This window comes from Cyrtonyx montezumae, unplaced genomic scaffold, assembly GCF_038088225.1.
Source record: "Cyrtonyx montezumae isolate F1298 unplaced genomic scaffold, pur_monq_1.0 scaffold_41, whole genome shotgun sequence".
NCBI classification, from domain to species: domain Eukaryota; kingdom Metazoa; phylum Chordata; class Aves; order Galliformes; family Odontophoridae; genus Cyrtonyx; species Cyrtonyx montezumae.
In genome coordinates, this window is record NW_027072047.1 from 1,964,545 (window position 1) to 1,982,556 (window position 18,012).

General features: G+C 46.5%; 1 protein-coding gene across 3 annotated transcripts in view; it reads left to right on the forward strand.

Annotated features, from left to right (window-relative positions):
- NEDD4L (NEDD4 like E3 ubiquitin protein ligase) overlaps positions 1 to 18,012 on the forward strand; it is a 138,131-nt gene that overhangs the window by 19,197 nt on the left and 100,922 nt on the right. For all 3 annotated transcript variants that reach the window (XM_065747097.1, XM_065747098.1, XM_065747099.1), the window contains exon 2: positions 9,510 to 9,583. In XM_065747097.1, the coding sequence (XP_065603169.1) occupies positions 9,510 to 9,583 (74 nt within the window). The remainder of the gene's footprint in view (positions 1 to 9,509; positions 9,584 to 18,012) is intronic.

Genomic DNA, 18,012 nt, shown 5'->3' on the forward strand with positions numbered 1-18,012 from the left:
GCATTGAGTCCTCAGAACCGCAGATCCTCACGGTGACTAATGCCTTCTCACAACTCTTCTGGAAATGTGCTTGATAAAGTATTTTCCAAGATGGAAGCGCTGCAGTAAAAATCTCTCCTTTCAGGGGCAGCGAGGCTTTGACAGCCTCACGGGTATTTTATTGCCGCATGGTGTGGCCTTTATTGTCTTTCTTTCTCAGCACAGCCTGCCCAGGCAGTGCCTGGTGCTGCACTCCACGTGACACAGCCATCGTGCTGCAGCTTGGCTTTGTGGGCACGTACAGTTAAACACATCACCAGCGTTATCTGGGTTAGAAATGAGCCTCCAATTACGGTTTATCAGTGGAATTACATTTTTATTGAATGCTTGTCCTGTCATTAAACAATGCAGTGGCGATAAAGCTGCCTGTTTATGGTCCATATACCTATGGTCCAGATACTCAAATTTTCATAAAACTTGCTTTAAATAAATGATTTTCAGAATATTTGCATAGAACAGAAACAGTTGCAGTGGTCACCCGAACATAAATTTAAGCTTTCAGGATGTGAAACAGGCATGCTGTAAGCTGGGTACAGGTATGGGCCATATGCGCATGGGGATTTGTATAGGTCCATCTTGCTGCTATCTCCTGCAGGGAATTTCTCATTTTTCTGAGATCCTTCATGAGGTTTGAGGAACAAATGTTGAAGCAGACAAATGCAACTCATTGTTAGTTATATGTTTAACTCCTTTCTCCTTGACGGCTGGCATTCTGGCAAGTGTGAGTCTGCTGGGATTCACCAGGCTGGGACACAGCCATGAGGGCTCTGAGGTTGGAACTGCCATTGGGTGAATCCTGTGATTTCAATTTTGCATTACAGTTGCATACCTTCTCAACCCAGTGATGAGCAAGACAAAGCAGTGCAGCGTTACATGCCAGTAATTGCAGTGAGAATATTCTTCTGGAGCTGCTGTGCTTCTGGATGGGTTTCTGTAACTGTGTTGGTAAGAATGCAGCAGGGAATACTTCCTGCAGGTGGTGGTGGGCTTCCTGGAGAACCTTCACTCCACGTTGTGTGTGAGTGTGCCACTCTTCTCCAGAGCCTGCCCTCATGTGACATTGGGTCTAAACAGCCTTTGTGGGACAATCAGAAAATGAGTGCAGAGAAGCAGCTCTGAAGCCATCCCGGTGCTGCTGCATGTTGGTTTCCCCTCAGTGAAAGAGAGCCTGAGGTCTGCTGTGTGATGGTACTGTGAATGTTTGGGCCTAACAGCAGAACCCAGGGGAATTCCTGCCTGGGAAGGTGAGGATGGTGCTGGGAGGTGCTGCAGGGCATGGTGCTGGCAGAGCAGCCAGGCAGGCAGCAGGAGCTGGCCCTTCTCAGCACCCTTCTGCCGTGCACATGCTGGTTGCTCTTTGTCCCTCATGCTAGTATAGATCTCCTTGAAGTCATATGCGTGTTATTGCCTACAAATAAAATCTGAGCTTAATGTTTTCCTGCCTGTGCAGTGCTTAGCACAGTTGCTTCAGACCTGCTCTGCCCTCTGCCTTGTTTTCTAATCACAGTTGTTTTAAGTGCTGCTTGGAATGTTTCACTTGAAAATAGTTTCAATTGTGAGCTGCTCCAGAGTTTCATCATACCAAATAGCACCACCTGAAGAAGTCGGGGGAAAAAAGAAATCCAGTCTGAGATTGGCTTAGTGAAAAGTAGCTCTACTGCTAGAGAAGATGCTGTGAAAGCTCTCATGCATGAACCTGTGACATCTTGCTACAAGTTTTTAACTGGGAATTGGAGCCATTCTTTGTTACTGTTGGACATTTGGGTTTTTGTATTTCTCTTCTAAGTTCTGAAGTACTGCTCTCTTCTGTGTGCTCGAAGGTAATAGATCTGTCCAGACATTGACTGAGGGATAATGAATATCTGAAGATAACACCGCTGGCCTTGTTTCACTCCCCATGGTTGGCAAAGCTTTTATGAGGGTCAGGCAGTGTAATGTGATCATCTCACTTGTAAAAGCACTATTGTTTTTTTTCTTGCTTTTTGGTTCTTTTTGTGTGTGTTTGTTTGTTTTGCATGCCAGAAACTTAGATATTTGTTAAATAAAAGCTTTGAGTTCTAAAGAATCAACTGAATTTCTGTGTCCCCTCCCCCACCAAGAGAAAATACCACCAAAATGGTGCTTTCTGTGGCAGGTTTTGCTATTACAAGTTTTTGGGCAGTTGCTGTAGGTGTAGTTGGGATAGTCAGAGCCAGTGCTCAGCATATGCCTGTGGAAATGGAGGAGTGGGTGGTGGAACTGCAGGTCTGTACCCAGCTGGGGGCAGGGGATCTGATTGCCTCTGTGGCAATTAAAAAGCACAGGGCTACAGCGGGTGGCTGTTCATTTTCTCTTTGCTGGCACTGCTGAGTCTGGGAGACATCAGCACAGCATGCACGGGTCTTCTAGAGCCCTGTCAGTCACCGTGTGCAGAAAGCAGTGCTGCCACTTGGTGAGTGGTATAAGCAGCTCTGAGTGTGAGGTAAGAGAACAGGGCTGGAGCTGCAGCACAGCTCGGCCATTCCTGACAAAGCTTCTGCATCCATTTCGGCACTGCTGCAGACCCCAGGTGACCTGGTTTGGCGCGCTGGCTGAAACTGCTCAAGCACATCTGACTGCAAGGAGTAAAAATATCTACTGCTTTTTGTAAAAATAGAACACAGTTCACCTGGAGCTTGCCTTCCTCATCTTGTTTTCCTTTTGATGTGCTAAAAATATGCAGTAAACAGGTTTTGGTGAGCTCAGTGCTTTGTCCCAAACCCCTCTCTCCAGGGTTGGGCTGGCTGGGAGGTAGGGGTCTGAGCCCACCTCTGTGGTGCTGGATGTGGGGTCCAGCTGGGGAAAACTTGAACACCTTGCCTCCAAGTGCTGAGGCCTTGGAGTAGGCAGTGTTATTACAAAACATCAGATAGTTGTGTTGTGTAAGCTGCAGGTTCCCATGCTCTGCTGTTCCTGCAGTGCTCACTGCTGTTTGCTTCATCCCTGCTGCTTCTGGGACACATCCATGCTGTGCTGAGCAAAACCTGGCCCTGCATCCTCCTAGTGGCATGGGGCAACCCAGGCCTTTCAGTGTAGCTCTATAGGGCTGTGGTTACACTGTGACACAGTGCAACCATTCCCTGACCCTAACTGCTCCTAGGCTCCCAGCTGTTCTCCTTTCCTCCCCATGCTTCCAGCTCACATTTCTGCTATTCTGAGATCAGTGTTAGACAAAACGTGTCAATCTGCTTTGAAATAAGTTGCTACATGCCATGGGTTTGAAGGGACAGTAGGGAGCGTTTGTCTCCATACCAAACACAGAGCAGGAGGAGCTCCCCATGTTGAGCTGCTGAACAGGGCTTTGGTTTGTGCTGGGGTCTGCTGCCCTGCACCCGTGTGCCCTGTGCTGAGCAGAGCAAAGGTGCAGGCATTGTACTGCACCTGTGCTCACTGCTGCAGTGAGATCAGAGCAAGAGCTGCGGACCCAGCTGCCCCACGCAGACCCCTGTGTCAGTGAGGCTGTACGGGAATCACATTGGGGTTCATGATAGACTCAGCTTTGTCCCACACTCTTCTTGGCTGGTTCTGGTGAGAGGGAGCTTTGGTGCTCTGGTTCCATTCTTTCCGCTCAGTGGAAATTTACCTCGCCGCCTCCTATCTCTGCTAGAAATCAAAATTGCCTCTTCTACAAGGGGGGTGGGGGGGTGGGGAACAGCCAGCATTTCACGGTACGCGTTCCCCAGATGAAACACTAGTTTGCTGTCCTTTCACCTCGTTGCCTCAGTGACGAGAATTTATGGCCTCCACCGGTGTAGCTTCCGCGTACTGATCGGCGCTGCGGCACAGGGACGCGGGCTGGGCCTGCACTCACCTGCACCGCCAGCACGTCCGGTAAGTGCGGCTGGGTGCGTGGAGCCGGGTGGGCACCTGCACAGTGCCTCAGCTGGGGGCCGTGCCTGGGGCTGCAGAGTGAGCAGTGGTGGCATCACAGGGAGCTGGATGCGTTGTTGTTGAGGGCTCTGGCTGGGGTTTGGTTTCACTGATGGTTTGGTCAGCGTTTCAGGGGTGGTTCGGAAGAGCGTGTGGAGTGCTCGGTGCGGTGCATCGCTGCTCCTCTTCACTCAGTGGGCATTGTTCCAGTCCTGGTTTACATTGATCCGGGCTCTCCATGCATTCCACACTCATCTCAGTGCTATTCTTTTAATGCACGTTATGAACGTGTCGCGGGAATTTTTGTCCTATGGGAAGTTGACTTCCTCCTTCTATCAGGCTGCACTGCTGTCTGTCTGTGTTCAGGAATGTGTCTTTTGGGCAGCCGTGGGCAGTATGGCTACGCTGTGTGCATCAGGTCATCCCTTCCCACTGCATGGAGCAAAGCTGCACCTTGAGGGGGAGGGAGAACATGAGGGGCATGGTATTGTGCCTCCATTTCCAGCATCCTGAGGGATGGAAGGCTGCTTGAATATTTATGTGACTGCTGTAATAGGTCTTACAAATGGTTTTGCTTTTCACAGCACCTGGAGGGAGGAAATGTGCTGTTCATTGAAACGCAGATTTTAAAATGGGAATCATATGTATAAATGTATCTGGATAAGTATATGTGCAGACTCTCACAGGTCTGCAGTGTTCCTGTATGCTGCATTCCCTCACTGTAGGTGCTCAGGGTACACTTGCTGTTGGTGTTGTTTTGCTGCACACTTGGCTCTGGGCTTTCTTGCACTGAGTCCAATATTGGTTCCCCCCACCCAGCTACCATCTCCAGAAAGGCAGCCTGAGCTGCAGGTGGCAGAATGTTGCCCCCGTAAGGTTGTCCCACAGTACTGGAAGAAAGTATGTAACCTCTGACATCTTTAGGGAGGCAGGAAGACATAAACTCTGTGTTAATCATTGAACAAAGCAGAAGTGAGGGTGATTATGGCTAGCAGTGGAACTCAGTATAATGCTTGACCAAACACCCTGTAGCATCCATCCCCACCACAGCAGCTGTGGGACTGAGGTGAGAGCTGAGGGTAGGGAGCGTGGGTATGACTGACAGTGAGACATGGAGAGCAGGAGCATGTCCTGCCAAGCTGCCAGCAGTGGTCCCACAGTGTGGTGGGGAAGGATGTGCTGCAGGGTGAGCCCAGCGCTTCCCCCACAGGTGCAGATTACTCAGGGTGTGCTCCACCAGAGGAGGTAGGGCCCTTTGTACAGCCACCCAGCAGGAGCATTGCAAGTGGTGTAAAGATGGGCATGGCAGGTTGATCACTGCAGTGATAATATCCAAGGCCACTCTGCGTGTTATTGAGTGCAAAATGAGAGCTTAAAGCTCCCAACCTTAGCATAGGGAGCCAGGCATTGAAGGTTTCAGGTGTTCCCGTGTTCCTGTGTGTGACCATGAAAGTGTGGCTCTGGCTGCTCCCAGTGTCTTCCAAGCAGAGCTACGCTGACAGGGTGAAGTGAGAGGCTCCCAAAGCACCAGATCTGGACTTGTTTGGGTAATTGGGGTGGCTGTACCTGTGGACCAGGTACTGCTTCCATAGCACTTTGTGTAACGTTGCTGGGCCCCATGTCCCCTCCTTGCTGGTCCAGGGATGTTGGAGCCACCAAAAAAGGGACCTTGTGCTGGGGGACACTGCTATGGAAGTGTACGAGGTGATGAGTGGCTCACAGAATTCTTTCAGTTGGAATATTTTGCTGCCACTAAATAGTACTTTACTACTGGATTGATATCAGTGATGTTCGGACAGGTGCAGATCTTCTTTCTCCTCCATGGCATGCCCCTGCGGGACCTGCAGCTGCTTATCTGCAGAGAACTGCTATGATTACAGTATTGTCTTGTGGCATTGCATCTCTTTGGCTTTTTAAGATAAGTACTGTGCAGTTAAGTGGCTTATATAGGTCCAACAGAAAAAATTGTCTTCTTTTGTTCAAGCTTCCAGAATTCTGTATGTTCAGGGGTGTGTTTTGATGATTTTATGTAGAAAATCAGGCCTTTTTGCTTAGTTTTTCAAACTCAACGCTTTCTGGTATAGATGCTTCGAGAGTTCTATGTAATGTTGTGTAACAAACTGCTGACCTTCCCCAAACCATCCCTGAGTTCCTGCGCTTTTCATGCCTTCTCCATCTGTCTGATCGCACTGGAGGCTGCCGATGCTCTTCATACAGAAGTTATTCTGAAGGCTGATTGTTCTCAGTGGGCTGAGATTAATGAGCAGGATCAGTATGTTTTATTATTCTATTTCACTGGATATATTTTGTTAGCACTGATTGCAGTTGTAGTTGGAAAATGTAGACAAGCTTTTGCATGTAGATCTTTTCAGATAAGCTCTGTTTACTTGGTCTTCTTCATTCACTCAGTTTGAAACCAGGACCTGAACTATGTGTTCCTCTGGATATCCACCACCCTCACTGCACCCACACTCTAGTGTGTATGATCCACTAAGACCTATAGCTCCCAGAAGGTATTTCTTCTCCTTACCCCTCCAAGTGTGCTCCCTTGTCCCTCTCTGTGCCAGGTTCTGTGCTAGGATGGGAGGTAACGGCCTCAAGTTGCATCAGGAGAGATTCAGGTTGGATGCCAGGAACAATTTCTTCTCCCAAGAGTGGTGATGCACTGGCACAGGCTGCACAGAGAGTAATGGGGCCACTGTGCCTGGAGGTGTTCAAGAACGTTGTAGATGTGGCACTTGGGGGTGTGGTGGGAGGGAGACAGGGCTGGACTTGTCCATCCTTAATGATTCTGTGGTTCTATTTAGGGATAATAGTCAGTGGGCATGGTGGAATGGGTTAGAGTTGGACTTGGGGATCTTGGGGTCATTTCCAGACTTAATGATCTATGATTTTTTCTGTACACTAGACACAGACCGGCCCTCACAGAGCACATCTGGCTGGGTACCAATGTGCCTATACATGAGTGCTTTGTGCTGCCTATATTTTATTTAGTCTGGAGGTTGAATTCAGATGACATGTAACTCAGCTGAGATATTTTCTGTGCTTCTACGTGACAACTTCCCTGGAAATCTAGGTATTTGGAATGAAAACAAAAGGCAGGTCAGCATTTTATGAGTATTCTGAGTATTGTCAGGTGATGCAGATGGTCCGAGACACTGCTTGTGGGCTGCGCTGGTTGTGCATACTGACCTGAGTGCAGAAATGCCTGGGTGGCAATGGAGTGAACTGAGGGAGAGCGGTCGGGTCAGCACCTCCCACTGAAATCTGTGTGTGTGTAAACAGTGCTCGCCCAGCAGTAATGAGCCTAGGTGCTCCTTAGCTAAAGATTAGCCATGACTCCAAGCTGAGAAGGGGGCACTGTGTTTGGAGTTTGCATCCTACACCTCTGTCTCAGACATTTCCAGTGTTCAGTGAAGATGTCCTGCAGTCCCCTGGGTGTTCAGGAAAGCAACCAAAGGAGAAAAATCTATTTTTCCTGTAGAGCCTTCCAGAGGAGGGTGAGCAGAAACCTGTGTCAGGTGTGATCTGTTCCAGGTCTCCCACTGCGCCTAGCTAAGCAATCCTTTATCTAATTGTTATGGACATGCTCTGTTGCTGTGAATGTTTAACTCCTCCCTCTACCAGGACACAGCATACAGGGGATAGGAGTAGAAGAAGGGGCACACAGAGAAAAATGTGTTTTGCCTTTCATGTACCTTGCTCATGCAGTGGGGTTAATGAAGGTACCTTGCTGACAGAAGGCAAGACTTTGAGTGTAGGTAGATGGGGCCTTATTACTAATGGAGATGGTTTTAATATAATTAAAGTGCTATGTTTATTTCACGCATATGGAAGTTTGAACGCTTACTTGCAAAAACAGTTTTCCTGCTTAGTAAAATGCAGGGTTATGGGTTGAGAGCACATATGCAGACAGGGAACAGGGCTGTATCTTTCACTGTGTTTCATTTAAAGGATGAAGTGTGACTTAAAATGCAGTTTTGAGAATGTGTTTGGGTTGTCTGGAGGACCTCATGCTGTGTCTCACAGAACCTGCAGCAGAGGTCCTCCAGCATTTGTCCTTCCTCCTGGTTTGCTTTTCATTCAAGTAGTGCAGTGAGGCAGTGTTAATGCAGAAATAAGGTACATTGCAGTGGAGTTGATGACGCTGTGGAAGTGTGAGGAGCAGTTGTGATGTAGTTGCTGTTAGAAACCCTTCTGCTGGTCCCTCTTCGTTTACTATTACAGCTTCTTATCCTTTGTTTCTCCTTGGCGTCAGAACTATGTGGTTCAGACAGCTTTTCTAACTTCTTCCTCTTAACAAAGGAATGTTCTTGATCCCAGTTTGTCTTTAGTCTATTAAAAGTGCTCTTGAAGGTCAAGTATGTCCTGTAATTCAGGGGTAAATACTGACATTAACAGATTGAAGGAAAGAGTAGTTAAAAACATGAAGAAGTACATTAAATTCAGTATAGCTCCATCAAACACTCTTTTCTACACACTGCCTGTTCACCTGCCCAGTGAGACGTTGGCTCTTTGGATGGTTCGAGGTGCTCCAACCTTCTGATGATCACTGACATCTCAGCAGGGCTCACAGCCCCATGGCTGCCATTGGCTCCCTGCAGCAAACAGGGCAGGTGTAGAATGGCCGTGCCAGGAGGAACCTGTGGGGAAGCATTGTTGTTTCCCAAACGGCCTTCAAGGAACGGAGTCTCAAATTACTGTAATTGAATCCCATGTCTCGCAGTTCTGGAGCACTTATCAGGAGAAAAAAGCGTAACTGATACAGGCGACTGCAGAACCTGTTTCTGTAGAACCCCTTCCAGATTGAATTTCGGTGGCCTTCAGGTAACAAAAGCAAACAGATTGAAGAGGGAGAAGGAAAATACTGTTGATCCTGATGCTCGTCGGGAGCTGAGCATCTCAAGGGCACAAACCAAGGCCATGCCCACTGGGACATCATCTATCCTAGAACACATCCACGTCTGTTGGCAGTGCAGTGTCTGATGTGTGTCTGCTGAATCCACCACTTGCCACTGAAACTGGTTTTTGAACACTGTTACCGAGGGGGTGGGACAGGTTCAAACCATTGAATTCTGAGGATTTATTCTTGTATGTTTTTTTATCCCCTCTGGAAGAGATATCTAGGGTTTTATTTGCATTGCTGAATGTAATGCTTACAAATATTTTCCCTTGTTTCTAAAGTGGCAGATTGAGAATCTGAGCAGAATGAGTGAATGTACTGAATTGAACAGTTCAGATTTAGAATAGGGATCACTTAGAGTTTGAAACTGAAGATGCTTTGATAAGCAGTGCTTTTTTTGGGGGGGGGGTTAATATTGCTATACTGTTATTACTACTAAGTTATTACTGGTGTCTGCTGTTATTTTCTTAACAACTGCTGCAGCTGGAAGCTCCTCATGTTTGCTATTCTTGGACAGATATGGTGTGTGTCTCTTTCTGGGAGGGTTGTTTCCACCTAACAAAGACTCCTGCTATCTGAAGGCTATTAATTCATTCACAAGATAACTTGCTGTGAACTAGTGATCTTCACAGTCCATAACAGGATAAGTATTAAACCTTCTTTCTCTTTTCTTTACCAGGAGGAGTCTCGTATCCTCAGGGTGAAAGTGGTGTCTGGAATTGATCTCGCGAAAAAAGACATCTTCGGCGCCAGGTGAGTGTTCTACATGGAGTATTTAATGCCTTTGAACAGAGTAAACTTAGCAGGGCAGAGAAACTTTTTATCTGATTGTTAGTAAGTATGATGAGAGCTCCTGCTACTTGCTTACAACCAGTGCAAGTTACTCAGCATGTGCTGGCAGGACAGCTGGCAGTCACAGTGGTGGATGACTGCTCACAGTCACTTCTGCCCCTGGAAGCCACCAGCTCAGTTCCCTGGTTCTGTGAGCATGTGAAAGAGTACTCACACTAGAGCAGTGTTTGCAGTGTTTACATTACTGTCAGCTGCCTGCCCCCATAATGCAGAAAAGGCTGAAGGCCACCAACTCCCTCTGTCTGACTGGGAGGAAGCTCTGTGAATTTCTCTAATGGTGACTGGACAGACACTGAGTTTTTTGGACTTGCAGCTGCTGCTGCAGTGCTTAAGGATGGTACCTCTGAAAGGAGTGAGGCAATGAGTGCACTTTCTCTTGGTCATAGGATGACTTTTGAGAAGGCTCATGCTAAGTGCTGATGTGGGAGAGAATTCAGGAAGAACTCTGAAGACCTGGGGCTTTTCTCTTAGGTGGTGGTGTGTCTGGGCTTTATTTCCAGTTGTCTTAAATCATCCTGAGCTCTGGATGGGAGTTGGTCTCGATGATCTCTGGAGGTCCCTTCCAACCCCTGCAATTCTGTGATTCTGTGACTTGGCACTTAAGGGCTGGGATTAAGTTTTTGGGGTGCATAAAGCATTCTTCCTGTCATTACTTTTTGTTCATCTGCAGGCTAAAATATAGAGCAAACAGACTGAAGTGGTGACTTTAGGCCAAAATAACAGCTGTCACACAAGAAAACTGTGTTTTCCATATACCCTTTATATGGTTACTTTGTATTTTCAGGTCTTCTGTTTTTAAATAATTAGTCATAGATTTAGGAATAGGTTTTCTCCCAGTCTCGCTTGTTGGGCAAATAAAGATTTCAAGAGTCGAATCAGAAAATCATTGTGAGGCACTGGTTCTGAAGCCAGAAGTGTCCAGAAAACATTGTGTTTATTTTCTGGAGGTTAATTGAGGCTTTTGGCATTCTTGCTGTCTCAAGCCCAACTGTGAGAGAGTTCGTTAACTGCGGACGCTGCAGTCTACTTACAAACATTTTTAATCAGTTTGAAACTATTGGTATCCAATTTAGCTCTTACTGAAATTACTCTAATTTCTGAATGTATACACAAGCCTCCCTATGGATTCTCTTGTATTTCTTGAGTGATGCTCACAGATTGTTCATTAGCTTGCATATCTAGCTTAAAACTGAATGTAATCAGCAAGTTAAATCAACTTTAATTTTTTGGGGTGAAATTTACAGCAGATGTTCCTCTGGTATTTGTGTGCAGAACATGCTAAGACAAAACTTTGTCTTTTTTTTTTTTTTTTTTCAATTTCATTCTCCTAAATGTGCTGTTCTGTGTTCTGACCACAAGCAGAGTGCTGGCACATGCATAGCTGTCCTCAGAATACGTGTTTGCAGTGCAGACCAAAGCACTCCTGTTAGCAGTGTGCTGGGTTGACCTAGACATACTATTCTGATTTTTTTTATTAACTTGATATGTTTAATTGGCTGGAACTTTTCTGCATTGTTCTCAGAGCTTTAAATTTCATTGCTTCTTTGGAAAAAAGCAAAGCCAGTGTCTGGCATAACCAGTCAGCTCATTAAAGGCAAATTTACACAAAGGTTAAAGTGTGGTGGCAAGTCCACAGAAGTAATCTGAGGGAAGTGGGAATCTTCTCAGTGGTCCGTTCACTGAAGGACACACTGGGAACTTCACAGCTGAATCTCTCACACTGTATCATCTCCTCCCAGAACTTTTGTCAATATTTAAGGTGTCGTATTCAAGAGAACTAACGTTTGTACAGATAGTGGATAGTTTGTACAGACAGGGAAAAAAAAACAAATCTTTCAGTATGCAAAACCTTAAAAGTGTGTGAAATATGTGCAAAGATCTGTCGTGGGGGCCTCAGTCTCAAGCCGGGAGGACTTCCCCAAAGCTGAGAGTTTAAAACAGAAGCTGGGAATGTTTCTAACTTTAAAGCAGTTCTTTTGTAGAAGTAAAACTAACAGCATCATAACGATAAGCTTAGAAGGTGCTTGTATTGCTGCCCTGTCAGGCTGTCAGAATACTTTCTTATTTGGCTAAAGTTTCCATTTGATTTTTCTGTTCATTTTAATAGCCTTGCTTACCTTGCAGAGATATTAAAATTTTATGCTGATTGCATCTTTACTGTGAGCTTCATTCCAACGCCACTGCCAGAAATGTGTAGTGCAGGACCAGTGCCATCCTAGGTTGGGCAGGAATTGAGGAGGGAGTGGTTAACTTCTCACGGTGGGAGAGCAGCAGAAAGGTACACAGCATCTGAACTGAGTAAGAGGGTGCAGAAAGCTTACAAGACACACTGCACCACATGGTTCTTCCCTGTGTAGGAATGTGTTCAAGATCCCTAAGAAATTGCCATACCCAGTGCTCTCTCTCCATATGCTTCCTTCCTTCTACTGATGTCAGCACCCATACGTTGTTATTTCCAATATGCAGTTCTTACAAGCAACAAACAGCAGCTTGAAGGAGCTTGGTGGTGGTGTGGCTTTCAGCACACAGGTCTCCGAGGTAGAAGGAAGTAACCTGACGTGGTGAGCGTGATGTGCTGGATTGCTGGGACTGCTGTTAGTTGGCTCAGAATGAAATAACTGAGGGACGCAGTGAGGGTAAATGGGCCTTGCACTGGGAAAGACAAAGCCCTAGAGGATGTAGGAAAATGCCCTGCAGTGCATCTGGGACTGGGCTGACTTAGGGGACTGTGCTGTCACTGCTGTTTCAGAGGGAAGTTGTCAGTGCTGAGAGACACAGCAGCCTGAGGCCTTCAACTCAAGTGTGCACTACAGTTGTGGTATACTCCAGTATGAAACATGAGGACTGCTGCGTGTGTTTCTGTCTATGGGCACATCCTGGGTTAGGATTAAGCATGGCTTTGGGTTTTTTGGTCTCTTTCCATGTATGAGATAACAAACTTAACAAATCCGGATCTTTGCAATGTTCTTCTTAGACAGTGGGCCAGGTGACTGTGTCAAGCAATGAAAGAGCCCTAACATTACCTTTTGGGAAAGCACAGGTACAGGATAGCAGCCAGTGATGCCTCAGCAGCTGTGTCAGACAGTGCTGGGCACTGGGGAGGATGGTGAGGTATCCCACTGTCATGGTTTTGTGGGTTTTGTTGTTGTGTTGTTTGTTGTGTTGTTGTGTTGTGTTGTTGTCTTCAACTCCCAATACACTACATGATGTCATGATGTGGAATATCAACAACACAACAAAAACCACAAAACCATGACACACAGCTGCAAATGTGCATTGTGTTCTGATGAGCCCCCACTCCCAACACCTTTCAAACTTCCCTTCCATATGATATTGTGTAGTATGAAATATCCCTTTGGCTATTCTAGATTAGCTGTCTTGCTTCAGTCCCCTTGTGCCCCCCCCCAGGTCCCTTACTGGCAGGACAATAGGAGAAGCTGAGGAGACTGAAACAGCCTAGGCTCTACACAGCAGTGCTCAGCCACTGCTAAAACACTGGTGTGTTATCAACAGTGTCTTTCTCTTAAAACCAAAACATAGCTTCGTACCAGGCACTGTGGAGAAAAACAGCTCTGTCCTAGCTGAAAGTGAGGCAAGCTGCTTTTCCTTATAGTTGTACCACTAGAGAACAGCAGCTCCAGCCTCACTGGGTGCAAAGGCCATTTCTTGCCCGATTAAATCCAAAGGAAGTTTTACAGCACAGAGCACTGGTGAAACTCAGCCTTCTTCTGAAGGCAGCAACAATAACAAACCAGGTACTTCTGGTTTTTCTTCTTTGAGGCTCTTCTTGGCTTATGAAATCATTTTCATAGTAAATAATGGTTTACGAGAGTTCAGAAACTGTCAGTACAAACTGGCAGATCATTCAGGATGTGGTGTACCGTTGGGTGCAGTAGCAGCTGTTAGTACCCTGAGGTGAGGGTTCGGTGTGGTGAGCTCTGTCTGCAGCTGGGGTTGCTCCGATGGCACTGGTGGTTGGTATGGATGGAGGCGGGTTGGTGTACAACCTGCATGTTCTGCCCTGCAGCATTGCCTGACACGGTCATCGCAGTGCATCGAGGATGGCAGCAACTATAAACTGACATTTTGAGGATTTAGTATGTCTTGCATGCTTAACTCAGGGAAATACTACATTGCATTGTTCTTTGGTGAGCTGGCACAAAGATTCACCACCTGACATCCCCTCTCTAAACTTCTTAAACATTAACTCTAACTTCTGATAGTATTTGTGTTCTTGTGCAATTAAGTAATACAAATTATAAAGTAATTAATCTTAATTGCAGAACATACTGAATAAATTATTGTTTTCTTTTTACTTGCACTCTGCAAGGATGCCATGAGTGCTGTCATGATCAAGGCCACTCTCCGCAGGTCACTGTACATAAATGCAATTAGAGCGTGGAGGACTGTGCAGAATATTCCTCTCCTGAATCCTGTATGTGTTCCTGTACTGCTGAACTCTGGGTGGAAGCTCTTGCCTGGTGGCTTGGACTCATTTGCTGAGCAGCCTGCTGCAGTGGATGAGTACATTTCTTTTCCTGAAGGTACTTCCAGTGTGAGCTGAGGTTTTGATTCATTGTGTCCCAAAATTGTGGGAAAGGAATGCCGTTAATTACAGGCAGTGAGGTAGGCCTTTTCTGCTTATATGTTTATGGACAACTTGAGGGCCCAGAGGGCAGCCCCTGGTGCCGCTGTGTTGAGATCTGTATTGACTGATGGAATAAATCTGCCTCAAGCTGCAACCAGCAGCATTCTGCCTGATTTACTCATCAATTACCCTCTTGCAGTATCTTTAAACCACACTGAAAAAAAGAGAGGTATTACTTTATCACTGCATACTGTGTATCTTCAGTAGCTTTTTAAGATTGAAATTCATCCATTCCGAAGTAAATAAAAAATGCAACACTGTAGTGGCTGTTGGGTTATTCAGCACAGTCCTGGCATGCTTTCTGTGTGCAGTTTCTGCATGCACACACAAATGCCTGCACAACCAATGAGATGAATGCACGCGTATGAATGAGAAGAAAATGTTTTCAGGTGATTTTTGGTGGTATGCAGTAGGACACCAGCAGATACTCCTATCAAACAAACAGCTTTGGGAAGCAAAAGCATTGTGTAGAAGTGTCTGTTTGAATTAGTTAGTTGCTGCTGCCTTCTGAATCATGAGGTAAGTGAGAAATGCAGCTGTCGGGAAGTGGAGAAAGGTGAAGTGCTTCTCAGATAAAATGCAGAACGTTCCAGCTGCACTGCAGTAGCTCAGAGTGGATCCCTCTGGCTCTGTGCTTTGTTTCTGCTCGTGTCTGCAAGGCACAGGCCAGGAGTGGTCCTGCTCTCCCTTCCCATCTCCGGTGTCTGAAGGCAGTGATGTCACTCAGCTGTGTCAGTTCTGTGTCGGTCAGGCTCCAGGTTTCTGGTGTCTCTTTTCTTCCTCCTGCTGGGAGGAAGGCTGCTTGAAACCAGGATGAATTCTTAGGTTCATACGTCTTCTGTTACTGCAGATTGGCAGTGGAAGTAGAGCCCACAGCTATGATTGTGCCTTGTGCATGACAAAGACAGCAGATTTTGCCTTCCAGCTATTCTGTCATGCTCAGTGTCTCTAATTCTAGTTCAGTTGTAGCCACAGTGTGCTGCATTAGCTCATGGAAAAGCTTCACCCCTGAAAGACCCAACACGTGTTCTCCGTTGGGTTGAACATTAAAAGGAGCCTGTTTTGTCTGTTGTTTCTCGTCCACCAGAGGAGACCGACAAATCAGCTGCAGTGAGTTGCCCTCAGGAATTAACCCAAGCTTTCCTTAGCTAACCTGGCTGGTGCTAGCCCTGCTCCTGCAGCGCTGCCCGGCTGCACCCGGCGCTGCCCCCTCTGGTGGCCGCTCCGACACGCGGCTTAGTAGGGGACGGAGCCAACGTCTTGGGTTTTCTCCGAAATGGCATGCTATGTGTAAGAATAGGAAGAACCCAAGCTGTTACATTTTGAAGAGGGCTTACGAAGTGGTTTTCGATATCAACCGTTAGTCAAAAATCTTACCAGTTTAATTGTCCAGAGTTGTGGAGGTAGTTACGGAGCATTGTAGTTGTGCTAAAGGGCGTATGTGCCTGAGTGCAGACTGCACGTGTGCTGCTCAAGGCGTTTGTGGAGGAGAGCTCTGTATGGCAAACCAAAACTGGAGAGCTCTGTTTGGCAAACCTTCCAAAGGACCAAATTCAGCAAAGCTGCTCGTCCAGGTGGCAGTTGCTCAGGCAGGATAGAGCTCATACTGCATTTCTCTTCCCTTTCTCTATCTGGGGAAAGAAAAAAAAAAAAAAAGGATGGTTTAATGCACTGAGAAATGTGGTTTTCAAGGCAGTGCAAATCTTCCACTAGACTTTTGTGCAGTGCATCTGGTCAGTGTAAGTCTTTGCTCACCAAGCAGTATGCACATTCTGTACCATCGCTCCATGTACAATGCAGCTGTTTATTTTTCTCACTTTCTAAGTTTCAGTGGGTCACTGAGCAATTCAAGTTGGGTTTCACTGGAACGTCTCCGTGTGCTGTGGTACTTCAGCAGGAATAAGCATCAAATAAGACTGTCTCAATGTTGTGAACTCCTGTGAGGGCTCCGTTGGGCACTGGGGTGCAACTGTGCTGAGCTCCTGTCACCGCTGTCCTTACTTCTCTTAATGATGAGTGACTCAGCACTGCTGAATGTTGAATCACTCTGGCTGTTAAAGACTGGTGTGGGTCAGGGAGCGGGGAAGAGTTTGTAGGCAACACATTCTAAATGACAACTCGATACCAATGACAAACTGCAAGTGTTTGTAGTGCGGTGGAAACGAAGGTGATATTTACAGAGCGGAGGGAATGGAACGAAGCCAGTGGAGAGCCCCAGCAAATGTGGACCAACTTGCTCCTTTGCATTCCAAAGGATGAAAAACTCAGAAGTTGAGTCTGATGATGAAGCACCATGTGGTGAGGCTGTCCTGGATGAAGGCAGCACCATTGTTAGTTAACTGAAATCAGATCTGGTCACTTCTCTTTTTCAACCCCAGACAAAACTGTACAGAATTCTTATTCGTTGGGAGTGTGTAGGTGGACATTCAGAGATGGCATCTGTGGAGCTAATAGTCTGAGGCTGCTGTCTGCCATCTACTGAAAGCAGGAAGAATGCTTCAGTTGCTAAGCAGAGCTCTAATAAACTGCTAAATAATAGGAAAATTATTACATTCATTGCAATATGTGTGAAAAGCAGGCTAAAGCGTAAAGGATTGGGCTTAGTCTTCTTTATGTTCTGCCCTAGGAGGTGGTGTAACCCAGCAGAAGGAATCAGGTTCCATGTTTGTTTGCTCTGTGTATAGTGATTGAAATTTCATAATTTGATTTTGCCACAACACAAAGCTCAAGTAGAACCTGACAAACAGATTTTGTTTCTCTCATGAAGAACAGAGTTTGTGTCTACAATTGGAAGTCTTAAAAACTCTTAATATTTGCAATTTTGGGAATAAGGTGCCCTTTGTTTTATGCTCAAAGTGTCATGAAGTGTTTATTACAAAACTTTTCATAGACGACACTGCTTAGCTCAAGTTAAAATTTAAAAAATACGATGGTTTTGAAAGTCGGTGTCAAAACACGCAGTTTTATGCAGTTCTTTTACCTTTTTAGAATTTTCTTTTTAATGAGACCACAGAGCTTAAAAAATATCAGCATGAGCTCCTTGTGAAGCGTCCTGGTCCACCGGTACTGACCGTTTCAGAAGGCTGTCAGTCGGTCTCACCCAAGCCCAAGGATGCCTGGGTATGTGGGCACAGAATGGTTCTTCTTGTGCTTTGTAGTTGCAGATGTCAGTCCGTTCCCCACCAGATAGCAGCTGTCCCATCAGCGTGCTGACATTTGTGTTGAGTCGTTGAAGCAAGACAGGAAGTGCATGGCAGCGTTAGTCCTCAGTGCTGCAGTTACAACCATTAGTGAGGCAAAATGAACAGGGACCCAACGCGTGAAGGAGAGCAGCGGTGCATGCAGGCTCACCCTGCGGAAATGCATTTGGACAGCACAGCAAGTTCATGCTGCGTCAGCGCTCTGCCCATCTCTGCGCGCCAGGTTGAGCGCGGTTAAATAATAACTGCAGTAATGCTGGTAGAACTGCATCCTGGCTAGGTGGGGAGGGCCCCGGGAGGGTCCCTGTGTGCCCCCCCCAGCTCCACGTCTGGCAGCTTTGGGGATCCCCCAGGAGAGACCCCAGCTCTTGTCAAAAAGAAATGAAAGTGGAGAATGGGTGCTTCCACTTGTAGAATCCTGACTATTAGAAACGGCAGTTCAGCCTCATCGGAGTGAGTGAGAGGTGGGAGCATTTGGATGC